A 25,822-nucleotide genomic window follows, 5' to 3' on the forward strand; every position below is an offset into this window, starting at 1 on the left:
ACCAAACGTGAAACGGGCTCTCTTCCGCCCTCTCCCAGGGAGACGGCAGGCACCGCCCATCCTCCAGGCGATTGGTTTGATGGTGGAGAAAGCTGCTTGCCATTGGCGAATGCGGCTGTCAATCTCCGGGCCGGTGGGCGACACACTTCCGCTCTTAGGTTTGGCTGCACGCGGCCTTGGGCCGGAGTGAGAGGAGCTGGGGGGTCGGGGGGAGAGCCCGCTGGGCCCGGCCCTGGAGAGGAGAAGGCGGGCGGTAGCCGCCATTGCAACGCCTCCGGCGGCGGCGGCACCGTGACGTCTCGGTATTGGAGGGGGCACGAGGGAGGGGTGGGTGGGGGAGAGTGGGAGCCGGAGTCGTCGCTCTGCAAAATGGCAGCTGGGGCTTGAAGTGCGCGTGCGCCCCGAGCCCCCGCGAGCGACAGCAGCAGGAGCAGGAGGAGGAGGGGCCGCGTCCGGCGCCGATTCGGAACGAGCTCAGTTCAGGCACCGAGGGAAATGCAGCGCGGCCTTGCGGTCGGGGGCGCTGCCGGGCTTCGGAGCTGCACCGTCCGGGATTAATCACTCCGGAAGCGGCCGCGCTAGAGAAGCATCTGCAGGTAAGAGCCCGACCCCCCGGTGGTGGGGGGGGAGAGAGGTTTGCAGAGAGGTGACTCCCTCCCTTGGAGGAGGGGTTTTAAGGGTTAACCTTGATCCCCACCCTGGGGCGTATAGTCTTAACCCCAAACCCCCACACCCTAGTGGGTGTAGAGTTAGCACCTCCCCCGGGATTGCAGAGAGGTAACCCCCCCCACCCTAGGGGGTGTAGTGTTAACTCTTTTCTCCCCACCCCCCACCTCCCCGATTGCAGAGGTAGCCCCCTAACCTCTGGGTGTAGTGTTAACTCTACCCCGATTGCAGAGAAGTACCGCCCCCTCCCCCCAGCCTGTGTTGTGTAGGGTTAACTGCCACCACACACCTCCCCAGGGACTTGGAGAGAGAGGCAACAAACACTGGGTGCTGTAGAGGGGTGGGGTGCAGAGGGGTAACCCCAGGGACTGTGGTTAGGAGGAGTCACCCCCACACCACCTCCCCACCACGACAGTTTTGTGGGCAGAGGGGCCCTAGGTCGGAGATGGCATACTCTTTTTTTTTCCCCGCCCTGTCATGCCCAAAGATCTCGGACTGATGGGACACCAGCCTTGCTACCTCCACCCCACACCTCCAGGGGAAAAAAAATCTTGCCCCCAGGGCAGAGCGTCCTTTTATATCTAGCACTGTATCCTGGAGAGGCAGGAGAGCATCCTGGGAATTGCAGTCAGAGAGAGTCTTTATATATTGTTTGGGTTACTTCCTGGGAAGTATCTGTTGGAATGGCTTGAAAGTTGGATCTGGAGTCATAGTTTAAGAAAGAAGACTATCAAACCAAGGGAAAAAAATTTCCCGATCCAATAAGAAAAATCTCATTAAGCCCGGAAAGAGAACATGGCAGTTCCTTTCTAAAGAAATGGTTTGTGAATAGTATATTATAAATGAGGGGTGACAGAAAAACTTGTGTTTCTTTACAATGTAATGTGAATTGGCCTGTTTTGTATTCCACAGAATATTCAATTCTGAAGATCTTTACTGTTTACATAATGTGCATGAAAAGCACTAGATCCAAGCTGTGCTGTTGGAATTTCTGTTGTGGCACAAGCCATTACTTTGGGGTCTTGTATTCAACCATTAGGATGCTGCTGATACGTTTTCCACATCTTCTGTATTTAGGATCATCTTTTCACCATTCTGCTACTTTCCCCACCCACTCTCTATAGCTTCCCCTACCCCCATGTTTTGTCCTGAAGAAATTTTAATACCCAAAAAGTTGACCTCCACCGCCAGATGCTGGCTGGCTTGGAAGGAGGTTCTTCCATCCTCCAAAGTTTGTCTACTTTAGGTTCCAGCATCTGCAGGTTTTTTTTTGTCTCTAAAAATTTAATGGTGATACAGTTCTCTTGTGATGAATGTGTAATAACCACATTTATGCCAAGGCCACTACAATGTGTTAAACATAGATTTTATGGAATAATTACTAAATTAAGACTTGCATGCATCTCAGATCTGATTGCTGATACATTTTAAAGCAAAATGTTGTCAGCATCACTTCAAAATAAATAGTCATTTTTATTTAGTAATTGGAATTAATATCAGTGCAAAATATTAGCAGCCAGTGGAATTTTTAGTAATGCCTTTGAGAAGACAACTAGTGGTTTAGCTTCCTGTCAGATTCCTAACAGATTATTACTTTTTTTTTCCCTCAGTGATCACCTTGTTACTATGTAGAAAGAAAATACTGCAGAATATTAATTGCCAATGAAAATGGAGGAAATGTCATTACCTGGCCCGGAGAACAGCAAATCTGAGGTAAGGAGTTGAAGGTCTGGGAGTTGACTTTTTTTTTGATAACTGTTGTGGTGTGTTCTAGTTGTGCATAGTTGCCTGACTTTAATGGGGCGTGGATAGAAGGTAAATCCAGTGAGTGATGTTGCATGTGCTGAGAGGGAATATGCACTTGTTGAAGTTGAATGTTGTGAAAAAATGTACAGCTATGTTCTGTGAGCGAGTATATGTTGCATATGATGTGTGTGCTTATTACACAGCAGTACGTTCAAAGTAATGAATGTATGGGTTACCTTAGCATCTCTTAAGCCACAGCCATTGCTTTGTGTTGCCTATTATAGAATTGAGTCTGGTGATTTCTTAGTGATCATCTTGTGTTTTTTTTCTGTTCTGGGTTTGGCGTGTGTTTTGGGCTTTTCTTATGACTGTAATCTTCTCCCAAATTCTTGTCATTGACCACCTCTTTGATGCCCCTTAGTTTTATTACAGTCTTTGAACACACTTCCAGCCATTTCTTCTCTTCCTGTATGTCTGTTTTTTCTTAGTTTGAGTCTGTCTGCCACTCTTCAGTGTCTACAGTTGACTCCATTTCTCTCTGTGCTTTTCATGCACTCAGATGACCTCCCTTTATCTGGTCATGTGTTTCTAAGGATTTATTAAAGGTATTGGTTTCATGTCTGAGGCAGTAATCAAATGAAATTGGTCAGTCAGATGTAGCTGAATTACCTGCTGGGAAGCTGAGCTTCTTCACCAGGGCGCCAATTTTACAGGTTCCATTGGTACCTATAAATATGGTGCTCCTGCTGTTGGTTAACTACAATAGTGAAATAACCATTTTCTCCTGCTACAGAATCCATGTTAATCTTTGATTATGTTGCCACTCTCATTCTGATGCCTGATGTGGAATGTACAGCAGGAGTATGCTGTTTTTAAATGTTCATCCTATTGGCTGATTACTCTTGGATATTTCTCAGTTTCTTCTTATTTCCTAATCTCAACATACACTTCTTCATATGGAAAGCTCTTAATGTGCTGTGGTCTTCTGACCCACGCTAACAAGCAAAAAGCTTGATTTGATGCTATGACTGCCATGATATGGAGAAGAAACAAGCAAGACGTCCACTGCTTTTGTCTAAGAAGCACTTTTTCTTCATCTTTTAAACCTCGGTGTCCTGAGAAGCAGCCATGGATAACTGTTTGGATTTGCTCTGCGAGATGCAATCAGAATTCATTTTGTCCATTTATTTCCAACTTTCTATGCATGAAAACTCATAACTACAGGTTTGTCCAACGTTTAATCTTGCAATTATACCATTTTCTGCAATTAGTTTAGGGATACATTGAACTCTTTCACCTGACCAGCCATCTTTGTTCAGTCCCAGGCATTTGATCTTCCCTGTGAAGCTCACTCACAGATGTCTGATGTTCTCTGTAACGGAGTGTACAAATTCTTGGTCTCTGCAACTTGAACATGTTATCCGTCATCATCGGAGACTTTCAAAGTGAGTTTGTACCCTGCCAATCCACTGGCAGGAGATCAATGGGGCAGCACCATATTTTTATGTTTTAGAGCATTCTAGAGTCAAAGGAAAGAATATTTTGAGCAGATCTTGAACTTTGAAGGAGGTTTTTCTTTGGCTACAAGTGAAGGTTGTCATCCGGAGACCTGACAGCTCCTCAGATATGGAAAGTGAATAAAGTGGCTCCAGACTGGCTGGTGAGTACGCTAACTGATTCCAACTTTTACTTTTAGTCAGTGTTTCCAAAATGTGTGCCAGTCACTGGGAATTGAATCTGCCCATGTGGACCACTCGCACTGACTAAACTTGGAACAATTTTGCTCAGCTTCTCGGCATCATTTAGATGGGCCTAAATTTCTGCTCTCTAACCTAACAGAACAGATGACGAGCGAAGTCAATTCATAGGAAGGTCGTTTTGTGCAAACTCTGCAGCCATGCCCAAACTGAAGAGGGTATCGTCAGAGAAGAAACAGAAGTACTGGCGGCAGCTAAAACGAGACCAGAGGCAGATGAGCAGAGAGCACAGTGACCAGGCCATGGATTTTGACGCTACCCCTGAAAGTTCCACAGAGCAGGCCAGTACCACAGCACCCTCTTCTGTTCTTATCACCAGGTTACATAGCTCATTGTCCCAGTGTTGAATTCTTTTGATGTTTATCACACGCTTCTTTTATGTTGAGGATGCATTTTTGGTTTGTTGACTTAATAAACATTCTGTCTTCAATGCTGGATATCTGTGTATTCTGTTGCTTCATCTTTTTGCAGTTTTATTTTAAATGGTAACACCCGATTGTTCACCAAGAGATTGCCACAAAGTTAAGCCCCTTCAGAGGCATTGCCACCGTTATTACGAGGGGGCATTGTCTCAGGATAAGGGATCAGAAATGGGGAGAAATCTTTCTTTTTACTCTTGCATATCTTTTGAATTTCTACTCCAGATGTCCTTTGGTTGCTCAGTCATTGAGTATATTCCATACTCTGATCAATAGCACTTAGGCAACTAAGGGAATCAAGAGATATGGGGATGAATTTTTAAAAAAAAAAGAGCTTAATGTAGAAGTTCAGCTAAGATTTTATTGAATAGTGGAGCAGGCTCAGGGGAGCATGTAGCTTTCTCCTTATTTCTTTTGTTCTCATCATTCCATCTTTTCTGGCTTCCAATTTCCAGGCACCAAGAGCCTCAGGTTCATAAATGTATCCTGCATGGGCATTGCCTATGTTTATTGGTGCTTGGTCTCTCCTTGTGGCCTTTCCATTGGGTCTCAGAATTGTTCTGCTGAATAATGAGGAATAAACCACAGTTTGTTTCACAGAAAGTTGCTCTCATCGATCGGTTTCCCATGTACTTGTCTTTATTGTCGAAATGGGAAAGGTGGGTAAGCAATGGCTGCCATCACCCAGGCATTTAAACGCATGATCTGGATATAATCGACAGGGCTTTGAAAGGTGTAATCAGTAAATATATGGTTTAATTAGAAGGAAATTTGGCAGCAAATTTGCACCTTTGGGTCATGCATGTCATTAGCCTGACTGCCATCTGTTGTCATCCTGAGTATATTAGCATATTCAAGAGCAAAATAGTAAACCTATATATGTGCCATTAACTTTCACCTCACCGTTCATGCTTGTGTGACATCATGATATTTCTGTGTCCAACTTGTGGTTTGCTGCTCTTGTCTGCAGAAGACCTGTTGGAATATGTTTGCGATTTAGTTTGGGATTAAGAGGTCAGTACAAGCTTGAAAGTGGTTAAACGCCAAGAGGACCCTGCTGGCGTGGTGTTTCCCTGGAACCTATTCTCCTTGTCAGGCCAACTTAACATTAATAATTCCTTAAATTTAAACAGATTATTTTTCTGAAAGTTGCTTCTTTTTTGATGACTATTGATAAAATTTAAGAACTGTTTAAAACCCAGTTTCCTCAGTAAGAAAGCGTACGTGAAGCGAGGTTAGTAGCTTCCTTTGTGTCTGAGGCCAAATTAGTTAATGGCCTCTGTGTTTTACTGAATCTCTTTCCATTTACCTGTGAGCTTTGTGTTTCAGGCCGTAGCTCATGAGATCTATTCTGATCTCGTAGATGATGCGTGTCTGGGACTTTGTTTTGAGGTGCACCGAGCTGTAAAGTGTGGTTATTTCTTTTTGGATGAGACGGACCCAGACAGCATGAAGGATTTTGGTAAGTGTATTTGGAATGGTGCTTACCTTGATTAATCAATGAGAGGTTATTTTGTGTTTATCATTCTTTGGCAACAGCTTGGAGCAAAACTAGAGAATAGTTAATGTGTAGGTTTAGTGAAGAAAGGCAGTGCCCCAATCTGGTGCCAAGCCATAAGTTTCAGGGACATCTTAGGTTCAAGTTTTGGTCAGGGTGGCAGATTGGGTAATGTAATTAGTTGTAGATCCCTTGAGGGCAGAATGAAGAAAAGCCAACTAATGGTCCCAAAGTGATGCATGCTTGAAAGATTGTGTTTGGGTTGTGCTATGACAGAATGGCAGGCCAACACTCAAACTAGCAAACTTTAAAATTGATGGATGGCTGCTCTTAAATTAGCATCTATCAAATTGAGCTGGTGTGACCGAGGTTGAGGAGAGGGAGAAAATCAGGTCAGTGATATTTTGTTTTAGAGCATTTCAGAGACTTGTTAAGTAAATACTGCATTTTGCTCAATAACATCTTGCCCTGCAGTTCCTATGAATGTTTGTGTACTTTTAATTGAGCAATAGCTAGTAGTTTTGGCTAAGAATTGCCAATGCCTATACTAAATGATCAATTTATCTTGGTACTGTTATTTATAATCTTAAATGAAGATAATTTTAGGTACTTCATTGTTATCATCCATGTACTGTATGTTAGCCCTGTGTTATCAAGAAGACTTTTGGAAGAAATTATTTTGAATTGAATTTTTAAAAATTTGAATAATCAAATGTGCCCTTTTTTCCACAGTATGTTTCATCATCCTGGGTTTCACTTCTTTGTCCTCTTGGTTAATTTCATTCCTGACCATCTAAAACTCTCCGCAAACTTTTTGTTCTGTTTGTTTGTTTCTTTCTTTCTTTTGCTTTCTTCCTTCCTTTTTTTCTCTCTCTCTCTCTCTCTCTCTCTCTCTCTCTCTCTCTCTCTCTCTCTCTCTCTCTCTCTCTCTCTCTCTCTCTCTCTGAGAAAGGGTGGGGGGCGGCGCGGTTCTGTCAGATTCTTAATCTTAATCTAAACTGAATATTTGATCTGCAACATTGCAAAATCTTGTTCACTTAGAAAGATGTAAAGGTTTGTGAGGAAATCCATGTTTAGAAAATTGCAATCTATGGACTGCAAAATCCTGAAATTATTTTCAAAACTTTTACCAAAAGAATAAGACAGATGTTTTTTTTTTAGATTACTTACAGTGTGGAAACAGGCCCTTCGGCCCAACAAGTCCACACCGACCCGCCGAAGCGCAACCCACCCATACCCCTTACCTAACACTAGGGGCAATTTAGCATGGCCAATTGACCTGACCCGCACATCTTTGGACTATTTATAAATGTTCTATTTATAAAATGATGTTACCCAAAACCATACTCCAGAGACACTCCCTGAATTGAATAATTGATGGAGGAATTGATCCTCTACTGTGGTTACTAGCTGTTTGCTTTATACGATGAGTGGTTAGTTAACAGTGAAAAGATTATCGCTTTGGTCCATTTGGAGCAGTTTACGAAAATCTGTCTTTACAGGATTTCCTTTCGTTCTAATACTAACTTGGAGCCATTTTTTCCAAAATCCTTTGGGTTTGTAGCTGAAAATAAGTTGACAGCAATTATTGAGGAGCACAGTTAAATATCCATTTTCTCAACCTGTGCTTTCCTTAATCTTGAAAAGAGGCCAACATTTTTGGTCTGATGACAGGACCTCCTGCCTAAATGCCAAATCCTCAGGTTTGAACTATATACATTAGAGAGGATAGAGTAGTTCCCTCCAGGCACTATACTCATCTTTAAACACTTTCATACAGAACAGGTTGATGTGTTTCCTATGTCCTGCACGCACATGGAGCTCTTTTGCTGAAATTATCCAAGGTTCTATCTTGTTGCGATCTCATAACTTGGAATCCCTAGAACAATGAGATGATTTGATGTATTCAGAGGAGGATGATAAATTAGTAGGTTGAGCTTTTCAGAGTTTCAAGGCTTCATCGAAGGAACAATGCATTAGATTCACGGGTTATCTGGCATTATATTACAATATATTCTAAAAGTAAACTGTGTATAATACTTTGTAAAAGAATTTTGGGGTTTCGTCAGAACCCTCACAGCTTTTGCCCTGTCTTTCCTTTTTAAGCAGCGGTGAATCTTGTAAGAGGAGGAAACATGTGACTGTCTTTGAGCCATATCCAAGAATCAATTCATCCGTCCTAGGACGAGGCTGTAATTTTTATCCATCCACTGTTTCTTTGGTAGTGTATATTAAAATACTTCATTTGCTATAGGCGTGCCAATAAATCAAACAGTCAGTGAGTCTAGCTGGAGTGGACAGAATGTGAAGCCTACCTGAAAGGAAATGGTGCATATTCCAGATCTCCGTTCTTGTCTGGACCCTGTAAGCACGGATTAGGAATTATATTTGAGGACAAGGGAATAGGACATTCATAGCTGAAAATGTATTGCTGGAAAAGCGCAGCAGGTCAGGCAGCATCCAAGGAACAGGAAAATCGACGTTTCGGGCATAAACCCTTCTTCAGGAATCCTGAAGAAGGGCTTATGCCCGAAACGTCGATTTTCCTGTTCCTTGGATGCTGCCTGACCTGCTGTGCTTTTCCAGCAATACATTTTCAGCTCTGATCTCCAGCATCTGCAGACCTCATTTTCTCCTCCAATAGGACATTCATAGTTTTGAAGAGTGCTTTTTAAAGGGTGGATTGGAGAAAGGTCTTGGGAGTAAAAAGACTGTTGTTCAGATTCTGTATCAAGATTTATTAGCACAAATACAGCACTGATTTTGAGTGACTTGTGAATTGCAGCAGAGCAAAGGAAGTATGACCATGATGACAGCATTTTTTAATAAACTAAATGGTGACATACTCGCATGTATTTCAGAAATCGTGGACCAGCCAGGTGTGGACATTTTCGGTCAAGTCTATAACCAGTGGAAGAACAAGGAGTGTGAATGCCCAAACTGTAGTCGAAGTATTGCTGCATCCCGATTTGCTCCCCACCTGGAAAAGTGTTTGGGAATGGGTCGCAACAGCAGTCGGATTGCAAACAGGAGGTCAGATAACTGTCTGAATGAAGACAAAATGCTGTGGTGTTGGAAATCTGAAACAAATACAAAGAATGCTAGAAAAATTCAGCAGGTCTGGCAGCATCTGTGGAGAGAGAAATAGAGTTAACAATTTGAATCTGGTATGACTCATCTTTAGAACTGAAGGCGAGTCATATTCAACTTGAAACATCAGCTTCTGTAAATCCTGCTAAGTTTCTCTGCGTTAGTGTCTGAGCCAAAGTTCTCTTGAGAGTCAGAGTTGTACAGCACGGAAACAGACCCTTTGATCCAACATGTCCATGCCAACCTGATATACTAAATTAATCTAATCCCATTTGCCAGCTTTTGACCTGTATCCCTCTAATCCTTTTCTGTTCATGTATTCATCCATATGGTCTCAAGAGTTGTCATTATACCAGCCTCCACCACTTCCTCTGGCAGCTCATTACATACACGCACCAACTTCTGCGTGAAGAAGTTGCCCCATAGGCCCCTTTTGTATCCTTCCCCTCTCGCCTTAAACCTATGCCCTCTGGTTTTGAACGCCCCTACCCTGGGGAAAAAAAACCTTCACTATTCACCCTACCCACCCCCATCATGATTTTATAAGCCTCTATACGGTCACCCCTCAGCCTCCGCTCCAAGGAAAATAACCGAGCCTACTCAGCCTCTCCCTTTAGCTCAAATCCTCCAATCCTGACAACATTGTTGTGAATCTTTTCTGAACCCTTTCAAGTTTAACAACATCTTTCCTATACCAAGGAGACCAGAACTGAACGCAGTATTCCAAAAGTAGCCTGATCAATGTCCTGTACAGCCACAACATGACATCCCAAGTCCTAGGCTTGATGCACTGACCAATAAAGGAAAGTGTGCCACATGTCATCTTCACTACCCTGTCTACCTGTGACTCCACCTTCAAGAATTTGCAAGCCAAGGCCATTTGTTTGACAACACTCCCCTGGACCCTACCATAAATTATACAAGTCCACTCTGATTTGCTTTAACAAAATGCAATACCTCACATTTTTCTAAATTAAACTCCCATCTGCCATTCTTTGGACCAACTCATCAAGTCCTCATTGTACTCTTAAATTACTACCATGTCTGACCATTACACTGCCAATTTTGGTGTCATCTGCAAACTTGCTAACCTTCCTGTTGTGATCGCATCCAAATCATTTATATAAATGGTAAAGAGCAGTGGATCCAGCACCATTCCTTATGACGTAAATAAAGCCCTTGAGGCATACATTAAAAATAAAAGTTTTTATTTACAGAGTCAGGTGGTACTATGTATCTTCAAATTTAGGAGGCATAGATTTGGACTACTGGTTATTTTAATCAATCAATTCGACATATTATTGCACACACGCCTTGGGCAATTGGGACTTGAACCTGGGTCTTAAGGTTAGTCTGCTTCTAGATACTTTTAATGAATCTCGTCAGACATGTGACACATCTTTGGAGCAGCTGTAACTTCAACCAGAGGTAGGAACGCTACCACGAAATTACATGACCCTTGGTAAATGCTTGTTTTTAAGCAAACTGTTTGGATGTGTCCTGATGGACCTCTATGGCCATCCCATTCGAAGGTGAATTTCAACAAGAAATCTGTTCTCAAGGTCTGGACCCTATCACTGCACCAAAGACACTTCAGTCTGCTTCTTGTTATTTTAAATCAATCTGCTTAGATATGCACAACACTCTTCTGGGTAGCTAGAACGCTAACCCAGGTCTACTGGTCCAAACCGAGACACTACCACTATACCAAAAGATATTTCAGTCTACTCCCATACATAGGAAAACATGTGAATTGCTGACTGATATCCTTCACCTGAATACAGTTAACAATTTCCATAGTCTGGTAGATGGAAGCATTTAGTTGCTGTCTTGTCAAACTTTCTAGTAACTTTACCTTTGATAATGATTGCTAGGTGTCCTCACTCCAAGAACTGTGTATTTCACCACCACTTTCTGTACTGTATAATGTACAAGTTTGTGAATAGGTGCAATAACATAACACCACTGGCATTATTTTAGCTATGGAGTTTCGTTGTAATACAGCCTGTGGTGATGTCTGTTTTGTTTTATGTTGTAGAATAGCCAGTAGCAACAATCTCAGCAAATCTGAAAGTGACCAAGAGGATAATGATGATATCAATGATAATGACTGGTCATATGGATCTGAAAAAAAAGGTAAATGTTAATATTATCCTTGGCACTAGACTCCAAATATATTCAATGCAGTCTAGTACTGTAAGTTTCTGTTTTTGTCTTAAATGCTTGCTAGATTGGTTTGGTGTATGCCAAAGCAATAATTTCTTTCAGTGCAACTCAAAATAAGTTTTTAGTTGGTTATATTCATCTATGTCCCTTAGGAGCACTAGATTTTAGAAACTATTTTTGCTACTAGCTAACCTTTTTTTTTTCATTCTTTTACTTCATCCAGCAAAGAAAAGAAAATCTGATAAGGTATGTACCTGCCTAGAGTTACTTGTATTTCTGGAGAAAGAAGGCTCCTGTTTTTTTGCTTCAATGGTACAACCAGCCAGTGCTGCTGCTTAAAGAGCTGCTTCTGTCTTTCAGAATCCCAATTCACCACGGAGATCCAAATCTCTCAAACATAAAAATGGTGAGTTTGTTTTGCAGATCTGAATCATAACATCCCAACAGTGTGGAAACAGGTCATTTGGCCCAACAAGTCCATACCAACTCTCCCACCCAAATTCACCCCCCTGCCACCATATCCCTGTAACGCTAAATTTCCCATGGCCAATTGACCTAATCTGCGCATCCTTGCCTATTGTGGGCTATTTAGCATGGCCAATCTACCTACCCTCACATCTATGGACTGTGTGAGGAAACCGGAGCATCCCGAGGAAACACGGAGAATGTGCAAACTCCATTGTCACCCAAGGCAGGAATTGAACTCAGGTCCTGGTGCTGAGGCAGCAGTGCTGACCACTGCTTCTGTTATTTCATGAAGTGCACACTGATCCAACTCTGGTGTCTTTTTTTTCACTTAAAGCCTCGAGGTAGATTTAATTCTACCAGTGATTCAGCAGCTTAATTCTGTCTGTACCTAGAATGTATTATTCATGGTTTATTCCTCATTTAATTTCTGTTCCCTGCTTTGCATCAAGTAGTTGGATGGAATACAATGCTGAATTAAGAAAATCAATTGGGTTGCTTCTGTTTGTTTGTTTATTGTCTAAATAATGAAACAACAGAGGCATAAAAAAACTAGAGCGCAAAGCATCAACCACATACATGAACTTAGCAAAAAAAATGCAAACCATTCATCAAAGCACATTTCCTGAAGTTCAAACTTTGTGAAGAACTCATATTTTCAACATTTAGCAACATCCAACTTGTCATGTTTTCTTTGAACTTTTGTTACTTTATCGGATACAAGTGATAGCTGGACATGTTTTTAATTTCTGTCGCAGAATGCAAAAATTGAAATAGCAATTCAATTCGAAAGTCAGCCAGTCCTATTTGCTGAGGGCAAAGTTCAAGCAATATAAATTTCAGAAACTGTAACCAGCAGAGGCAATTGAACAGTATCAAATGAGGAAGGAAATCATCAATATTGAAAATATTTTGTATTTATTTAGATTACTTAGTGTGGAAACAGGCCAACAAGTCCACACCAACCTGCCAAAGTGAAACCCATCCAGACTCATTCCCTACATTTACCTCTTCACCTAACACTATGGGCAATTTAGCATGGCCAATTCACCTAACCTGCACATTTTTGGATTGTGGGAGGAAACCCACACAGACACGGGGAGAATGTGCAACGCCGCAGAGTAGTCGCCTGAGGCGGGAATTGAACCCGGGTCTCTGTGCTATGAGGCAGCAGTGCTAACCACTGTGCCACAGTACTGCCCAGAAATGTGCCATGGGTAATGATTCTCCGCTTTAAATGGCATCATTGTGGCTTTGCAGGCATGCACGATGAGCTCCAGATAACCTAATTACGTAAATTTACTGGAGTATGTCACTGAGGCATAGGCTTCGTGTTTGATACCTGATTAGTGCTGACTTGCGTAATTTCAGTAGAGTGGCAGGTGGAGATCTTTAATTGGTTTTATGCCAGTGGGCACGTTAGGAAAATTTGACCATGGTTTCTATTCCTGAGTGCTGTGACTCTGACTGCCGAATATGCCTGTGGATAACAACAAGTTCTAGTTGTGTCAGCAGCAACCACACAAAGAAAGTACGAGATAGCTGCTTTTACCTTGAGAAATCATGGGAAAGAGGAAAAATAAAATCTTTATTTTTAGAAACTGTGAAACTGAGGTACATTTTCCAATAAGGAATGAAGCTGTCCTTGCTTTTTAGGTAAGACCTTGAAGTGGATGAGAGAGCTTTGTATTAAATTATTTGTGCCCTTTTTTCGCAGGAGAACTCAGTGGAAACTCTGATCCATATAAGGTAATAATACTCATTCTGTGTTGCCTATTTGTTTGTGTGAATGGTCCACAGTTTGTTTTGGTTATTTGATTGCAAAGTAGTTTATAGGACTGAGAAATAGCCCATTAGGTGACCCAACCAGCAAATATAAAATACAGCCTTTCTCATTAAAAACCTGTCATTGTGATTAGGTTTCTGTATTGTCAAAATAATTATACATTCCTTAGTTTGCCACTGTTTTACTTTGTATTAAATGTTTGAGTACTCCCTACTAACAACATTCATGAGGCAATTGGATTTTGTTACTAATTTTCATCCTTTTTCAGTTTTTGCAATTACCTTTCTCCTCCCTGTCCTGATCATGTCCCCTAACTTTGCAAGCTATATGTGGTCCTCTAATTCTAACTACTTAAACCATCTGGTAGCAATGACTACCCCATTAGTGACTGCCTATGCCCTGAGCTCTTGTGTAATCTCCTTGTGTTTCTTCACTAATCCTGTCTCGCTTTCCTCTTTTCGTGATACTACTTAAAATCTACCTCTGTCATCTGACTGGATATCTGCTTGTGTAGCTCAATGTGAAGTTATGGTTTATACTGAAGCACTGTGGGATTTAATGATAAAAGAGCTATAGAAGTACAAGATGTTGCTATTGAATGGTCTCTGCTTACTTATCAAATGTATTAGCAGTTCTGTTCGAGGGTACCTAATGTTTTATTTGTGTAGCATGTGCTTATCTGTGTGTATCATTGTCACTTATTAAGGGACATTTGCATTTGAAGTGTCTTTCATTATGACTTGACAAAGTGACATTGATGTTTTCCCTGAAATGGGAATTTTTTTTTAATGTTGCCCTTGGTTGGAAAGACATCTGCAAGTCAAAAGCTTGTCACCTGGAAATAAATCTTTAAAAACCTGTGTAGTTCAACACTGCTTGGATACTAGCAAAGTTGCTTAAAATACATATTCCCACATGCTTGCTTTCATCAGAGCCAGCCTAGAGGTGGTAATTAACATTCTGTGGTAATGTGTTGAGAATTTTGACTCGATCCAAATTTAGTTTCAATTCAGGAAAAATGCTGTAATTAAGATTATCAAATGAAACATGTTTAATAAACAATTTGTAGAGGCTAATCCTCCAGTCCTGAGAATTAGTCAAATTTAGATTACCTGTATCTTGGCAAACTAGGAAATTCTATTTGCTTTCTGAGACATTGTTTTCCCCTGATTAGTTCAGCCACATCCATGTCCTACACTTGTAATATTAACTTGTTCTAGAAATGAGATCATGATCTTTTGGTTTCGGTCAGTTTAAGACAGGTAACCATTTGCTAAGAGGCATTTTTGATCAGAAAATATGGCATTAAGAGGTGAAAGTCTTTGATATTGAAATGTGGAATTCTAAAGTAGTAGGGGACAGTTTGGCTCAAGAGTTCTTTGAAAAAAATGATCCAATTTAAGTGAACTAGATCTTTCTGTTCTGATGAGAATAGTGGAATCAGTGGTTTGCAGTGTCCTAATAGGTTGTGGAATCAATACAATCTGGATCAACACTAATTCTCTTGAGCTACAAACACTATTTTTATAGCTGTCTATTCCATCCTCACCAAGTTTAACCATAATGTTAGAAACTTGGTGTTGTATTTAATCCTGAGGTGAGCTTCCAACCACTAGTTCACAAAATTAGCTTATTTCCATCTCCATAAACTTACCTGATTTCACAGCCTGCTTCCAGACCTGAAAGGAAAATTAATTTGATTTTTGATCTTCTAGTTTTGTTTTTTTTCAGTCATCCGCATAGAAAGGGGCCAGGAAAAAGCCCAAAAGTGTACTCATTTCAGGGAACCACCTCAAAATGAGTACACTTTTATAGGTGGTAGAAAATAACGCAGTAAGATTAGTGACATTTTTCCATGTTACTACCTGTCTGCTCTTGGTTTACTTTTACTCCCATTGTAATCTCTCCTCCTCACTCCTTCACCTCCAGCAGAGATCCTTGAATAGCAAGCTGACATCCACTCAGTTGTCAAGCTGTGTATTTCTTTGATGCATTGAACAGGACAATGGGTAATTGGTACAGGAAAAGACTGAAATAAACGCTTGGTCTTGACAGTGATGCTTATTTCTATTTTTTTAACACAGTACAATAATAATTCTGGCATTAACTATGAAAGTCTGGGACCTGAGGAGTTGCGCTCGTTGCTTACAACGGTGAGTGTTGAATGACCAAGAAAAGAACAAAATAACTTGGAAAACTGGACAGCCCTTCAAATACCGCAAAGATTTCAATCTCTCAGCTACTTGTAAGTTGTTTGTTTTTAGCCAGATTTCTTCTGACATTCTCAGTAAATCTGCCTTTTCTTTTTCCAGCAATGTGGAGTTATTTCAGAACACACGAAGAAAATGTGCACAAGGTAGGAGCCCCACAAAATAGCTGATCTGGAAACAAGATATCATACTGTTGGAGTCTCTGCAATGACATATAACCACTGCATATCACACTTTCTTAACCTATCTCTTGAAAATCCTCTTAACAAAGGTTCGTAAACTGTCACAGCTTGATTCAATGGCAAATTTTGGACTTGGTAATGAAGCAAGTAGGGCTGTAAAGATAAGCCATGTAAACAAAGGGCATGAAGAAACTAGCAATAGAATAACAGTATGTTTTCCTCACACAAGGTGGGCGCAAGCCCTAATATGGCTGCCATAATTCATCCGTATATGTGCAGTCATACTAATGACGTCATTCATTTAGTGAAACTGAGCCTATAGTGAAACTGTAACAAAACATTTGATGCAATTTTAAACACTACAAGCAATGTTATTCCCATTATCTCTCAAATGCTTATATATGTTAATGCTAATGATAAAAGTATAGTCAACCCAATTTCAGCACAATTAAAATTAATCTTTTGCCAGAACATTTGGAAGAAAGTGTTGAGATTGAGAATGTTCAGAACAAAGTTTGAGAGAGGATTTGTAGCTCGGGTGCTCGTTGTTGTGGTTCTGTTCGCCGAGTTGGGAATTTGTGTTGCAGACGTTTCGTCCCCTGTCTAGGTGATATCCTCAGTGCCTGGGAGCCTCCTGTGAAGCGCTTCTGTGATGTTTCCTCTGGCATTTATAGTGATTTGTATCTGTCGCTTCCGGTTGTCAGTTCCAGCTGTCTGCTGCAGTGGCCGGTATATTGGGTCGACCTGGACCCAAATTATAAATTAGAGAAATTATAGAATTGAACAACTGAAAAAGAGGGTATTCACCCCATCAAGTCTACTATGACTTTATGCAGAATCATTCAGCTAGTCTCAATCCTCTGATCTTCCCCAAATTTCATGCAAGCATTTATTCAATTTCCTTTCACAAGCTTCTCATGAATCTGAATTTGTTACCTATCAGGCATCATATTCTAAATCCTAACCAGTCATTGCACCAAAAAAAGGCTGAATTTGATGCAGATATTTTACTCCTGCCATAAGTAGTAGGTAATCCTACTTCAGTGGAGCAGAGGGAGACGTGGCAGGTAAAAGCCAGTTAAATAGTCACTGCCAAGGTTGCTATAACAGGGAAGGGGCACCTTAGTAGCCTCATGCCCTTAAAGACCAGATAAGTGTAATGCAGAGTGCTAGGCAAGGGAGACCCTATTGGAATATGGATTTGAGGATTAATGATTATACTATTATCTGTTTGAGAATAGTTGCACTTAATTGTTTCTTGTTGCTGTAAATATGGCTGTCTGGAGGAGAGTTGACTTCAGTGAGTATGAATGGAATTTGGCTCACATGAAATAGAATCAAAAGATTGTTAGCAAAATGTGTGTTGAACAGAGGGAAGCTTTCAGAATTGAAATGTGGAGAGGGAGAAAGGAGAGAAGCCTGCACTGAATAAAGGTATAAGAGGAGAATTCCAACCAGCAGATGTAGACTTTGTGGAGTTGGTGAGCCATATGGTGTATTCTGCATTCTTCCCATCATTGAAGCAGTTTTATGTGAATGAACGCTTTCCCCAAAGAAATGAAAATGAAACAGGAAAAGAAAACTTATGAAAATGTAAGATTCATAATGCAATAGAAAACTGAGTTGAGCACAGTAAGTACGTGGATATCTAAAAGAGGAACAAGTAGGGCAAACAAAGTGAAAGAATCAATTTGCAACTAATGTAAAAGGAAATCCGAAATCTTTTCGAAGCATCCAAATAGAAAGAGGGAAGTCCATGGAAGGATGGATTAGAGAACAGGAATGAGATTTTATGGAAGCGAAGCTGGTGCTCCATTTCAAAAGTGTACTTTGCATCTCTACTTAGAGGCGCAGAAGTTTCCAGTGTCACAGCAAAGAAGGTGGTGATATTAGATGGGATAGAAGGAGGACTTAAAATGTTAGCAATATTCAAAATGGAATATTCCATGTGTCCAGAAGCTGGTGGGATAAATAGGCTCGTAGCATCATAGATGAGAAATTGGCTACAGTACGCCAGTCAAATATTGTGGTGAAGAACTACTTTTCAGACTGACGTGAAGTATAATGTAATGTTTCCTATGGATTGACATTGGGCTGTATGTTAGTTATGCAGACTTGAATAAACAGCGTATAATGTAAAAGTTTGAAATGAACGCAACAAGAAGGAAGATTTCAGGGATATAGACTGATGAATTGGACAAATATTTTTCATAGAATCCTTACAGCTTGGAAGCAGACCATTTGATCCATTCAGTCTGCACTGACCCTCTGAAGAGCATCCCACCCAGACCCACCCCCTTACCCAATAACCCTACATATCCCATATCCAACCCACCTAACCTGCACATCTTTGGACTGAGGACAAAACCCATGCAGACACAGGGCAAATGATGCAAACTCCAAACAGACAATCGACCCAAGAGTGGACTCGAACTTGGGTCCCTAGAGTTGAGGTAGCAGGGCTAACCGCTGAACCACTGTGCTGCTCCATGTGGTAGATGGCATTTAATACAAGACAAGTGCAAAGGGATATATTTTGGTGGGAAGAGTGAAAACGGCAATGTGAACAATGTGCAATTTTAGAGATGCAAGGGGAGAGAGAGAGAGAGGCCAAGTTGAAAGGACTATTGAAAACAGAATATAGATTCCTTTGCTTACACCTTTTACATAATAAAGCATATAAAAACAGGGAAGTAATTCTAAACTTCTGAAACACTGATCAGACCTCCACTGCGGTATTTTTAGTTTTGGGAATGACTGGCTAAAAGGGCATCCAGGTTACAAAGAAGTTACAGAATAGCTTCATTGAAATGGTACCTGGAATCAGAGACCTTAGCTGTGTGGAGAAGATTGGGTTGTCCTTCTTTGAGCTGGGATGGTTGTTTGATTTGATAGTGGGAGCAAGTGTCAGAAAGATTTGTAACCAAAGGATGTCCCATGGCTACACCTGAGGTGAATGGCATTGGAAGCAGAGGGTGATGTGAAGTGCATCGTTAAGAAATGGGTTGTTGGGATCAGGAATGCACTGCCTAAAATAATGATGGAACTAGATTCAGTTGTTCCTTTGTAAAGGAAAATCCTTCAAGGGGAAGATAAATTGAGGTTACAGGCAAAGAAGCTGTGGAGTTGGTCATGATGGGCTATGTGCTACATTACCTTATGGTACTTTGATTAGTGGAATTATGAATGAGTAGCTGTGCCGTCGATCCAGTGATGTATTTGAAAATGCATTTATTTCTAATGTAGCAAAATCTGAGGGGATAAAACATTATTTGAAGCTTTGAGATACAAACACACTGACAGACAAAATAATGTTGGTTTATTAATGCATGTAGCACAATGTCAGTTGTTGCAAATATAGTTCAAAGCAACGGGATGTTTTGAAGTCCGACTGAGAATTGCAGATTATCATAATCCTTGTAGCTCACTTGTATTAATACTTGTTTGTATGGGGCATAAGCACCACTATGGACCTGTTAGGCCAAATGGCGTATTTCTATACTCTAGAGAGATGGCTAGTATCCCTCAGGTAATGTTTATACACAGTACTAAATGCTTACCCTCAATGCAGGCACACTCTGTACACTGTGTACAGGACTGGGTGGTATTTTCTGTTTAACTACTGCTCACTGTTGGCTTTCAGATCATTGCGGTGCCCTCAACACACAGATGAGCAGCGGCGGTCTGTACGGGTCTATCTCCTGGGATCTTCAGTGTAAGTTGGTTAAGTGAGGAAGTGAAGTTAATTCATTCCAGCGAGTTTGAAAAGAGGCTTGTTTAGGCTTTTGCTTTTGAATATCTAGAGTCACGCAGTGAAATGACTTCAGTGAGCTCCCTAAATTAAACCTGTGAATTTTCTATTCAAGTATAATGTTATAATCTGAATTATTTAACATGCATCAACGTTGATATCTAGTAGTTCCTCAGATCTCTCACTTGTCCTAATTAAAACTTGATATTATCTATTTTCTCCCACGCATCAATGAAAATAGTGACAAAAAACTCATTTTTCCAGTTAAAAATGTATATCTTGCTAAGTTTGCTCTGAAATATTCACTTATGATTAACTGTTTAGCAACTTCGCATAGACAATAATCCTTTATGAAATTGTCAGTAGTTCTTTGTGCTAAGGTTGGACCATGTGCTTTTTTGTTGTGAATAAGAACACTGAAATATAAAGCAGTAAACCAGGACAGATTTGAGAGAGATTATTGTTCAAATGGGAAAGCCATTGAGACAGGCAAGGAAAACATGTTCATGTGACACCTTTGACCAAAGAAAGCAGAGATTGAGGAATGTGGTAAGGAGGTGGTTAAGTGGGTAGACATATTAATGGTGCAGGCTGACCAATAAGAAAATGTCATTCAATATGTCTGTTTTTTCAGTCAAGTAATCACAAGTCCTACTGGATCAATAAGTCAAAATGATCTGATTTCAAATCAGGACAGGAGAAAGTAAAGAAATTAACTCCTTGTTCCTGTATAATTTAATTCATTGCAGCCACCAGTTTCCTTTGCTGTATCACTGCTTATGAATCAGCCTAAAGGGTACAGTAGTAATTGCAACATGATTGCAGAATGCTGTGTTTGCTTAGACTTCCTTTTGCCTCATTTCAGATCCCTTCCGGAATCGGAAGTAAGTGTCGAAAATGAGAGTTATGATCCCTCTGAGAGTCAGGGTTTTATGAGCCGACTGCAATGGGATGGCACGTCAGATATTTCGCCTTCTGACTCAGCATCTTCCAAAGCAAGTGAGTGTGTATTTGTTTAATGGTTGATAATGCTAGACTAGTGGAAAAAAACCAGCAGGACCAATATAATTTTCAAGGCCACAGTTGTGCTTCCATTGCAGCCTTACTGCAGCATATTCGCTGAGGAATTGGGATTTCTTTTAGTATAGTGGAAATTGGCACTTCTACTAGTTCCTGAGTCTTACTGCTTTGGGGGAAGAAACATTAACTTTTTGTTTTCTCCCATTATGTTATTAGGATTCTGATCCATGATGTTGGATGTGAGTTCATTGGTGCTGACTGCCCCTCTGGTATATTGCTCAAGTGGTCATTTTTGACCTCTGAACCTAAACAGTGAGTGCCGGTAGCATAGCTTGACATGTAAACCCTATTCTGCCCACACTTGCGTTTGAAACTTCATAACAGTGCTTTCATTGTAAAGTGCTGCCTCGTCTCCTGCTGTGTCTTGTATCTTCACAGCGGAGCGGTGTTCCCTCTTAAGCTGTGTGGCCGTGAAGCAAACTGAATGCCCACTCAGGTCACGTGCACATCAGTTGTTTATCAAGCAGAGGTGCTCCAACATGATAAATGATTTGATATATGGTACAATGTATTATGTATTGCTATTCCTTGTGCGGCGTTACTGTTGGAAGACTGTGTTAGCTTTGTAATTTGACTAGACTGCCTGGGATGATAGTGTCTTCTTAAATAACTAGTAACAAATTTAAGATTTTATTTCCAGTAGCAAACCTTTGTGGTTGGTATTGGGTATCATTTCATTTCGATACCCAGTTGGTTTAACCTGAAGTAGGGTAGATGAGGATCTGCATGTTTTGTCTCTGAAAATGTGTAAAATGTCCTTCAGTATGGCGGCGTCTGTTGCTAACACATTTTATTGTTCCGTTTGAAGGTACTAACAATTCTGACTCCAAGAAGAGTAAAAAAAAGAAGCCTCACCTTGGGCTCCCTAATGCGCCTGGAATGAGCTCCAGTAAAAAGAAGAAACTGAAAGCACCAGCTCCACCCACTCCCAGCATATATGATGACATCAACTGAAGGAGTAGTGCTACTCTTATTTCTTCTCCTGTTCTGTCTCGGCAAGTTTCACTATCGTGATTCCTGTGAAGAGGTGGATACTTGCCAAGTGGATTAGCTTCAAGACTGTTACTTGACCTTTGGATGCTTTGATGCTGAAGGCTTCATTCCACGATGGTTGCCGTTATCTTTTCCTATTTATTATTCAAAGAATGAGGGATTTTGCTGGGTATACAAAGCTGATGAAATGTTGCAGTTGATTGCATTAATTGTATCTGGGTCATCTATGATGAATATACATGCCTGGAGCTGCTGCTCATTTTGGACTTTCACCCAGATCAATCTCATTATCCCTTTTTTTTTGCCAGACTTGGCTGGAAGTTTACAACTTTTTTTAAATTCCCACCCCCTCCCCGGCATTGTGCGGAGTTTGTCATGCCTCATTGCTGGTCATATTTGTGTGCCAACCAGATGAAGTTTGCCTTTTCAGCAGGGCACGGGTTATTCACTGTGGAACTTTGTGGAGTTACTGTGTGTTTATCACAGGTTAGGATTTCTGATCAAAGTGTTCTTCACAAAAGCTGGGGAGCGCAGAGGAGCAGTCAGGATATGTGCAGCGCATAGAATTCAAAGTTTAGTAAGTTTTGAAAGACGCATTCCCAGAGATGGATTTGATTGATCATTCCAGTAACCAAGGCCAGGCTTGAAAACAAACATTTTACTGGCTGACCCAGACTGTACTTCAAAAGTTTGTTCAATGCACCTTTTTGGAAGTTCCAGCCTACTCCAAATTTTCTGCAAGATTAATTGAAATGTGCATGTACTTATTGGGTATTTCTCTCTTATCTTGCAATAACTCCCATGACCTGTATTGTTTATGATCTCCAAAGGATTGACCACTCTGAACTGTGGTGCAGTATTTCACTTTATGAATGATGTGATGATGATATGGACCTGAAGGACAGAGATTGATTTCTTAATGAAGCCAACATTTTGAAGCCCTTTGTGCTGATTATGATTGCTTGTGGGTTTGAAATTCAGTCTGGTAGTACCAGTATCCATTTCTTTCCACTGTGGTCAGTTGTAATTGACTCATATGGCTGCCATTTTTTGTCTGCTTTGAGTAAAGCAGCACAGAAGATGGATGGACAGTATCAAACCTTGAAGTCCCTTTTTGTTAACATCAGATACATCCATGTGGTCGAGACAGGAACTCTTCACAGCATGTTTGTTATATAGTGATCACTGTGACATAGCCTAACACCCTGGTCACAAATACCTGTGCTAATGGATGGACTTCGATGACTGCAAATGGATGCACTTCAGACTGGAAAGCCTTTGTCAGCAAACTCTCATGAAACTGCCTTTTTCCCCATTCTTTCAGATATCATAACATTGTTTAACCCAAATTGGGTACCCAGGTTGGAACGAGGAGTACTTGGAGAAAGAGACATTCAAAACAGAATAGCATCTGCATGTGGGACCAAATTGGAGTAGGCGTTTCATTGTGTTTACATCTGAGAAGCTGGAAATTTAGTCTTTTTCAAAGTTTATACATTAGCAAACCTAAGATGGGTGGGTCTGGATTGCTTCCCGACATAATTGTTGGGAGAAGTGGTCTATGCGTTGCTTCCTGCCAGGCAGCATGATGTTGCCCAACACTAAAAAAAAACACCATTGCACTTTACGTCTGATTGTGTGTGTGCTGAACTCAAAAGGTTCTTCTGGACTTGATATGGCCCTTTCTCAGGGCCCTGAGAAAAGAACCAATGCAACTGCTGTGAAATGCTTTGCAGTTGAAACTGACTGTGTCGCAGATTTTGAAGCAAGGAAAACAAAGAAAATCATGAATGAATTCAGCAAATGCCTTGCATTTGTACTTTATGTTGTAACCAGCTGTCCTGCATAGCATATGGAGCGTGTTCTTTTTGAATTATTATGTAATATGACTAAAACTTGTGCTTCCAGTTTTGTTGCATCTTGACTATAAAACAGTGTAAATCAAGGAATAACAGCAATGAAACGAATCCTTGCTGTGCAAAGATGCTGCAGTCTATTTTTGATAGACAAATTTAATCTATTCTGGGGCCCTTGCAGAGCATGGATAAAAACGTCCTATGATCAGGCTTAAATGGCCATAAATATATTGGCTGTAATGTTTTGCTTCTTTAAAATTGTGTGCTATGTGAATAAGGTGAGAGTAATGTTAAATAATACTGTAGCTGCCAAATATGAGCTAGGTCATTGCTTTTCCTAGTAGCAATTTTATTTTATAGTGTAAATTTTAAATATACATTTCAGTCAACCAGATAATGTTTGATGCTTTTATTTCTTAGCCTTTGTAAGTTTCCCTTTGATTCCTTCTGCAATTTGCAACTTCTTTCTTGGGTTAGGCAGTCAGGGCAGACCGAACCAGTCAGGACATGCAGAAGAGCTCTTCAACCCTTGAGTAAACTGGCCTTCCTAGGGACATGTGAATGCTCGTCAGATTGGGATAGAAGATCCCTTTTTAGTTGTATATGTGGTTATTTGCCTTTTCTGTGTACTTGTATTGTAACAGGCTGGAGTACCACCTGCTGGTCAGAGGACACTAGCCACCCATTGTATTCTCAGTTGAGATTATAGCTGCATACCTTTTTGTGTTCATAAAACTCCTTGCTCCAGTTTTCCACTTATCCGCTCAATAGTTTATGCAACCAGGTGAGTGTTGTGCATTTCTAGTGCAATACTTAGATGTTGTTCAGAAGTTAACAATCTCAACACCAGGTTATAATCCAACAGGTTTATTTGGAAGTACTAGTTTGCGGAGCGCCGCTCCTTCATCAGGTAGCTGTGAAACAGGATCATAAGACGCAGCAATTAAAGCAATGGATTACAGTGTCATGCAAGTAACATAAATTTGTTCCATCTATCATTTTACTTGCATGACACTAATCGTTTGCTATAAATTCTGTGTCTAAAGGTCCTGCTTCACAACCACTTGATGGAATGGTGCTCCAAAAGCTAGTGCTTCCAAATAAACCTGTTGGACAATAAGCTGACATTGTGTGATTTTTAACTTTGTCCACCCCGGTCCACCACTGGCTCCTCCATATCATGGCTTAATTAGAACTGTATGCATTGCAATGCAAGGTCTGTTGTCATTGAGTCTGATCAGTTTCCAGCTAGGAATACAATATAAAAGAGGGTTCAGTCTTGAATGCAAGTAATTTGTCTTCAGTGGAAAAAGCAGGTATCGAGCAGCATAGCTTGATCAGAATGAATTAAATCTATGTCCCAAGACAATTTGCCTCTTGCTCTCAGGAACTGTATTGACAGCTAGTATAGCCAGTCAACTCTGTAGGGTATATAATGGCTTGCTGTGATGTGCAGCATTATAATGTTATGAAATATTTCAGATAGAAATGGTTGCCACTGGAATCCTCTTACTGAGGGCTATACTGTAATATGGCAGTTGATAGTTTTAAATATTTTTATTATCAAATATATGTTTTGATGTGAGTCTATAATGAAACTATAAGGCTAGTGCACATCACACTGGTGTTTGTATGTATTCATATGCCCATAAACCTACTGTGCTTGAAAGTGGAATTGTTACCTCAATGTAAAAAGGTATTTCCATTAATGATACTTAACAACTCATCAAACTCCCTTTTTTTTGATGTTACTAATGCATCATTGTGACGGACAGTAAGTAAAAGATAATTTATAAATATTTGTAGTGATGATCTCTCACCATGCTGACTTGGGAGCCTCATACACATTCTCCATTTTTAATATCAAGCTCACTTTTATGTAGAATACTACAGATATTTGGCACTGGAGCAGTATTTATCATTCTTCTCTTTAGCAGCGTGTGTTATTACATTGCCGAAGTTCCATTGGGGTATTAAAGGCTTACTCATGTCAGTATTTTAATATACTTTGATTGGCTTTTCTGTAGTCAAGATTAGAGTGGTGCTGGAAAAGTACAGCAAGTCAGGCAGCATCCGAGGAGCAGGAAAATTGACGTTTTGGACAGGAACCCTTCCTGATGAAGGGCTCCTGCCCGAAACGTCAATTTTCCTGCGCCT

At 40.6% G+C, this 25,822-nt stretch overlaps 1 protein-coding gene across 5 annotated transcripts; it reads left to right on the forward strand.

Annotated features, from left to right (window-relative positions):
- Positions 1–349: 349 nt before the first annotated feature.
- On the forward strand, positions 350–25,708 carry LOC132830860 (ataxin-7-like protein 3). 5 transcript variants are annotated; one of them, XM_060848748.1, is made up of 13 exons: positions 350–596; positions 2,277–2,379; positions 5,918–6,050; positions 8,948–9,119; positions 11,215–11,312; positions 11,566–11,588; positions 11,703–11,748; positions 13,525–13,556; positions 15,678–15,746; positions 15,906–15,949; positions 19,629–19,700; positions 20,602–20,735; positions 21,625–25,708. In XM_060848748.1, the coding sequence occupies exons 2-13, from the start codon at positions 2,329–2,331 to the stop codon at positions 21,768–21,770; spliced, it is 1,020 nt and encodes a 339-aa protein (XP_060704731.1). In that variant the 5' UTR covers positions 350–596; positions 2,277–2,328; the 3' UTR covers positions 21,771–25,708. The 5 variants fall into 5 exon arrangements, with proteins under 5 accessions (XP_060704731.1, XP_060704730.1, XP_060704733.1 ...); XM_060848747.1 differs by lacking the exon at positions 350–596 and adding an exon at positions 4,252–4,450 and having other exon boundaries at positions 2,292–2,379; XM_060848746.1 differs by lacking the exons at positions 350–596; positions 2,277–2,379 and adding exons at positions 3,738–4,072; positions 4,252–4,450.
- Positions 25,709–25,822: the final 114 nt, after the last annotated feature.

The sequence above is a fragment of the Hemiscyllium ocellatum genome, chromosome 32 (assembly GCF_020745735.1).
Source record: "Hemiscyllium ocellatum isolate sHemOce1 chromosome 32, sHemOce1.pat.X.cur, whole genome shotgun sequence".
Lineage (NCBI taxonomy): Eukaryota > Metazoa > Chordata > Chondrichthyes > Orectolobiformes > Hemiscylliidae > Hemiscyllium > Hemiscyllium ocellatum.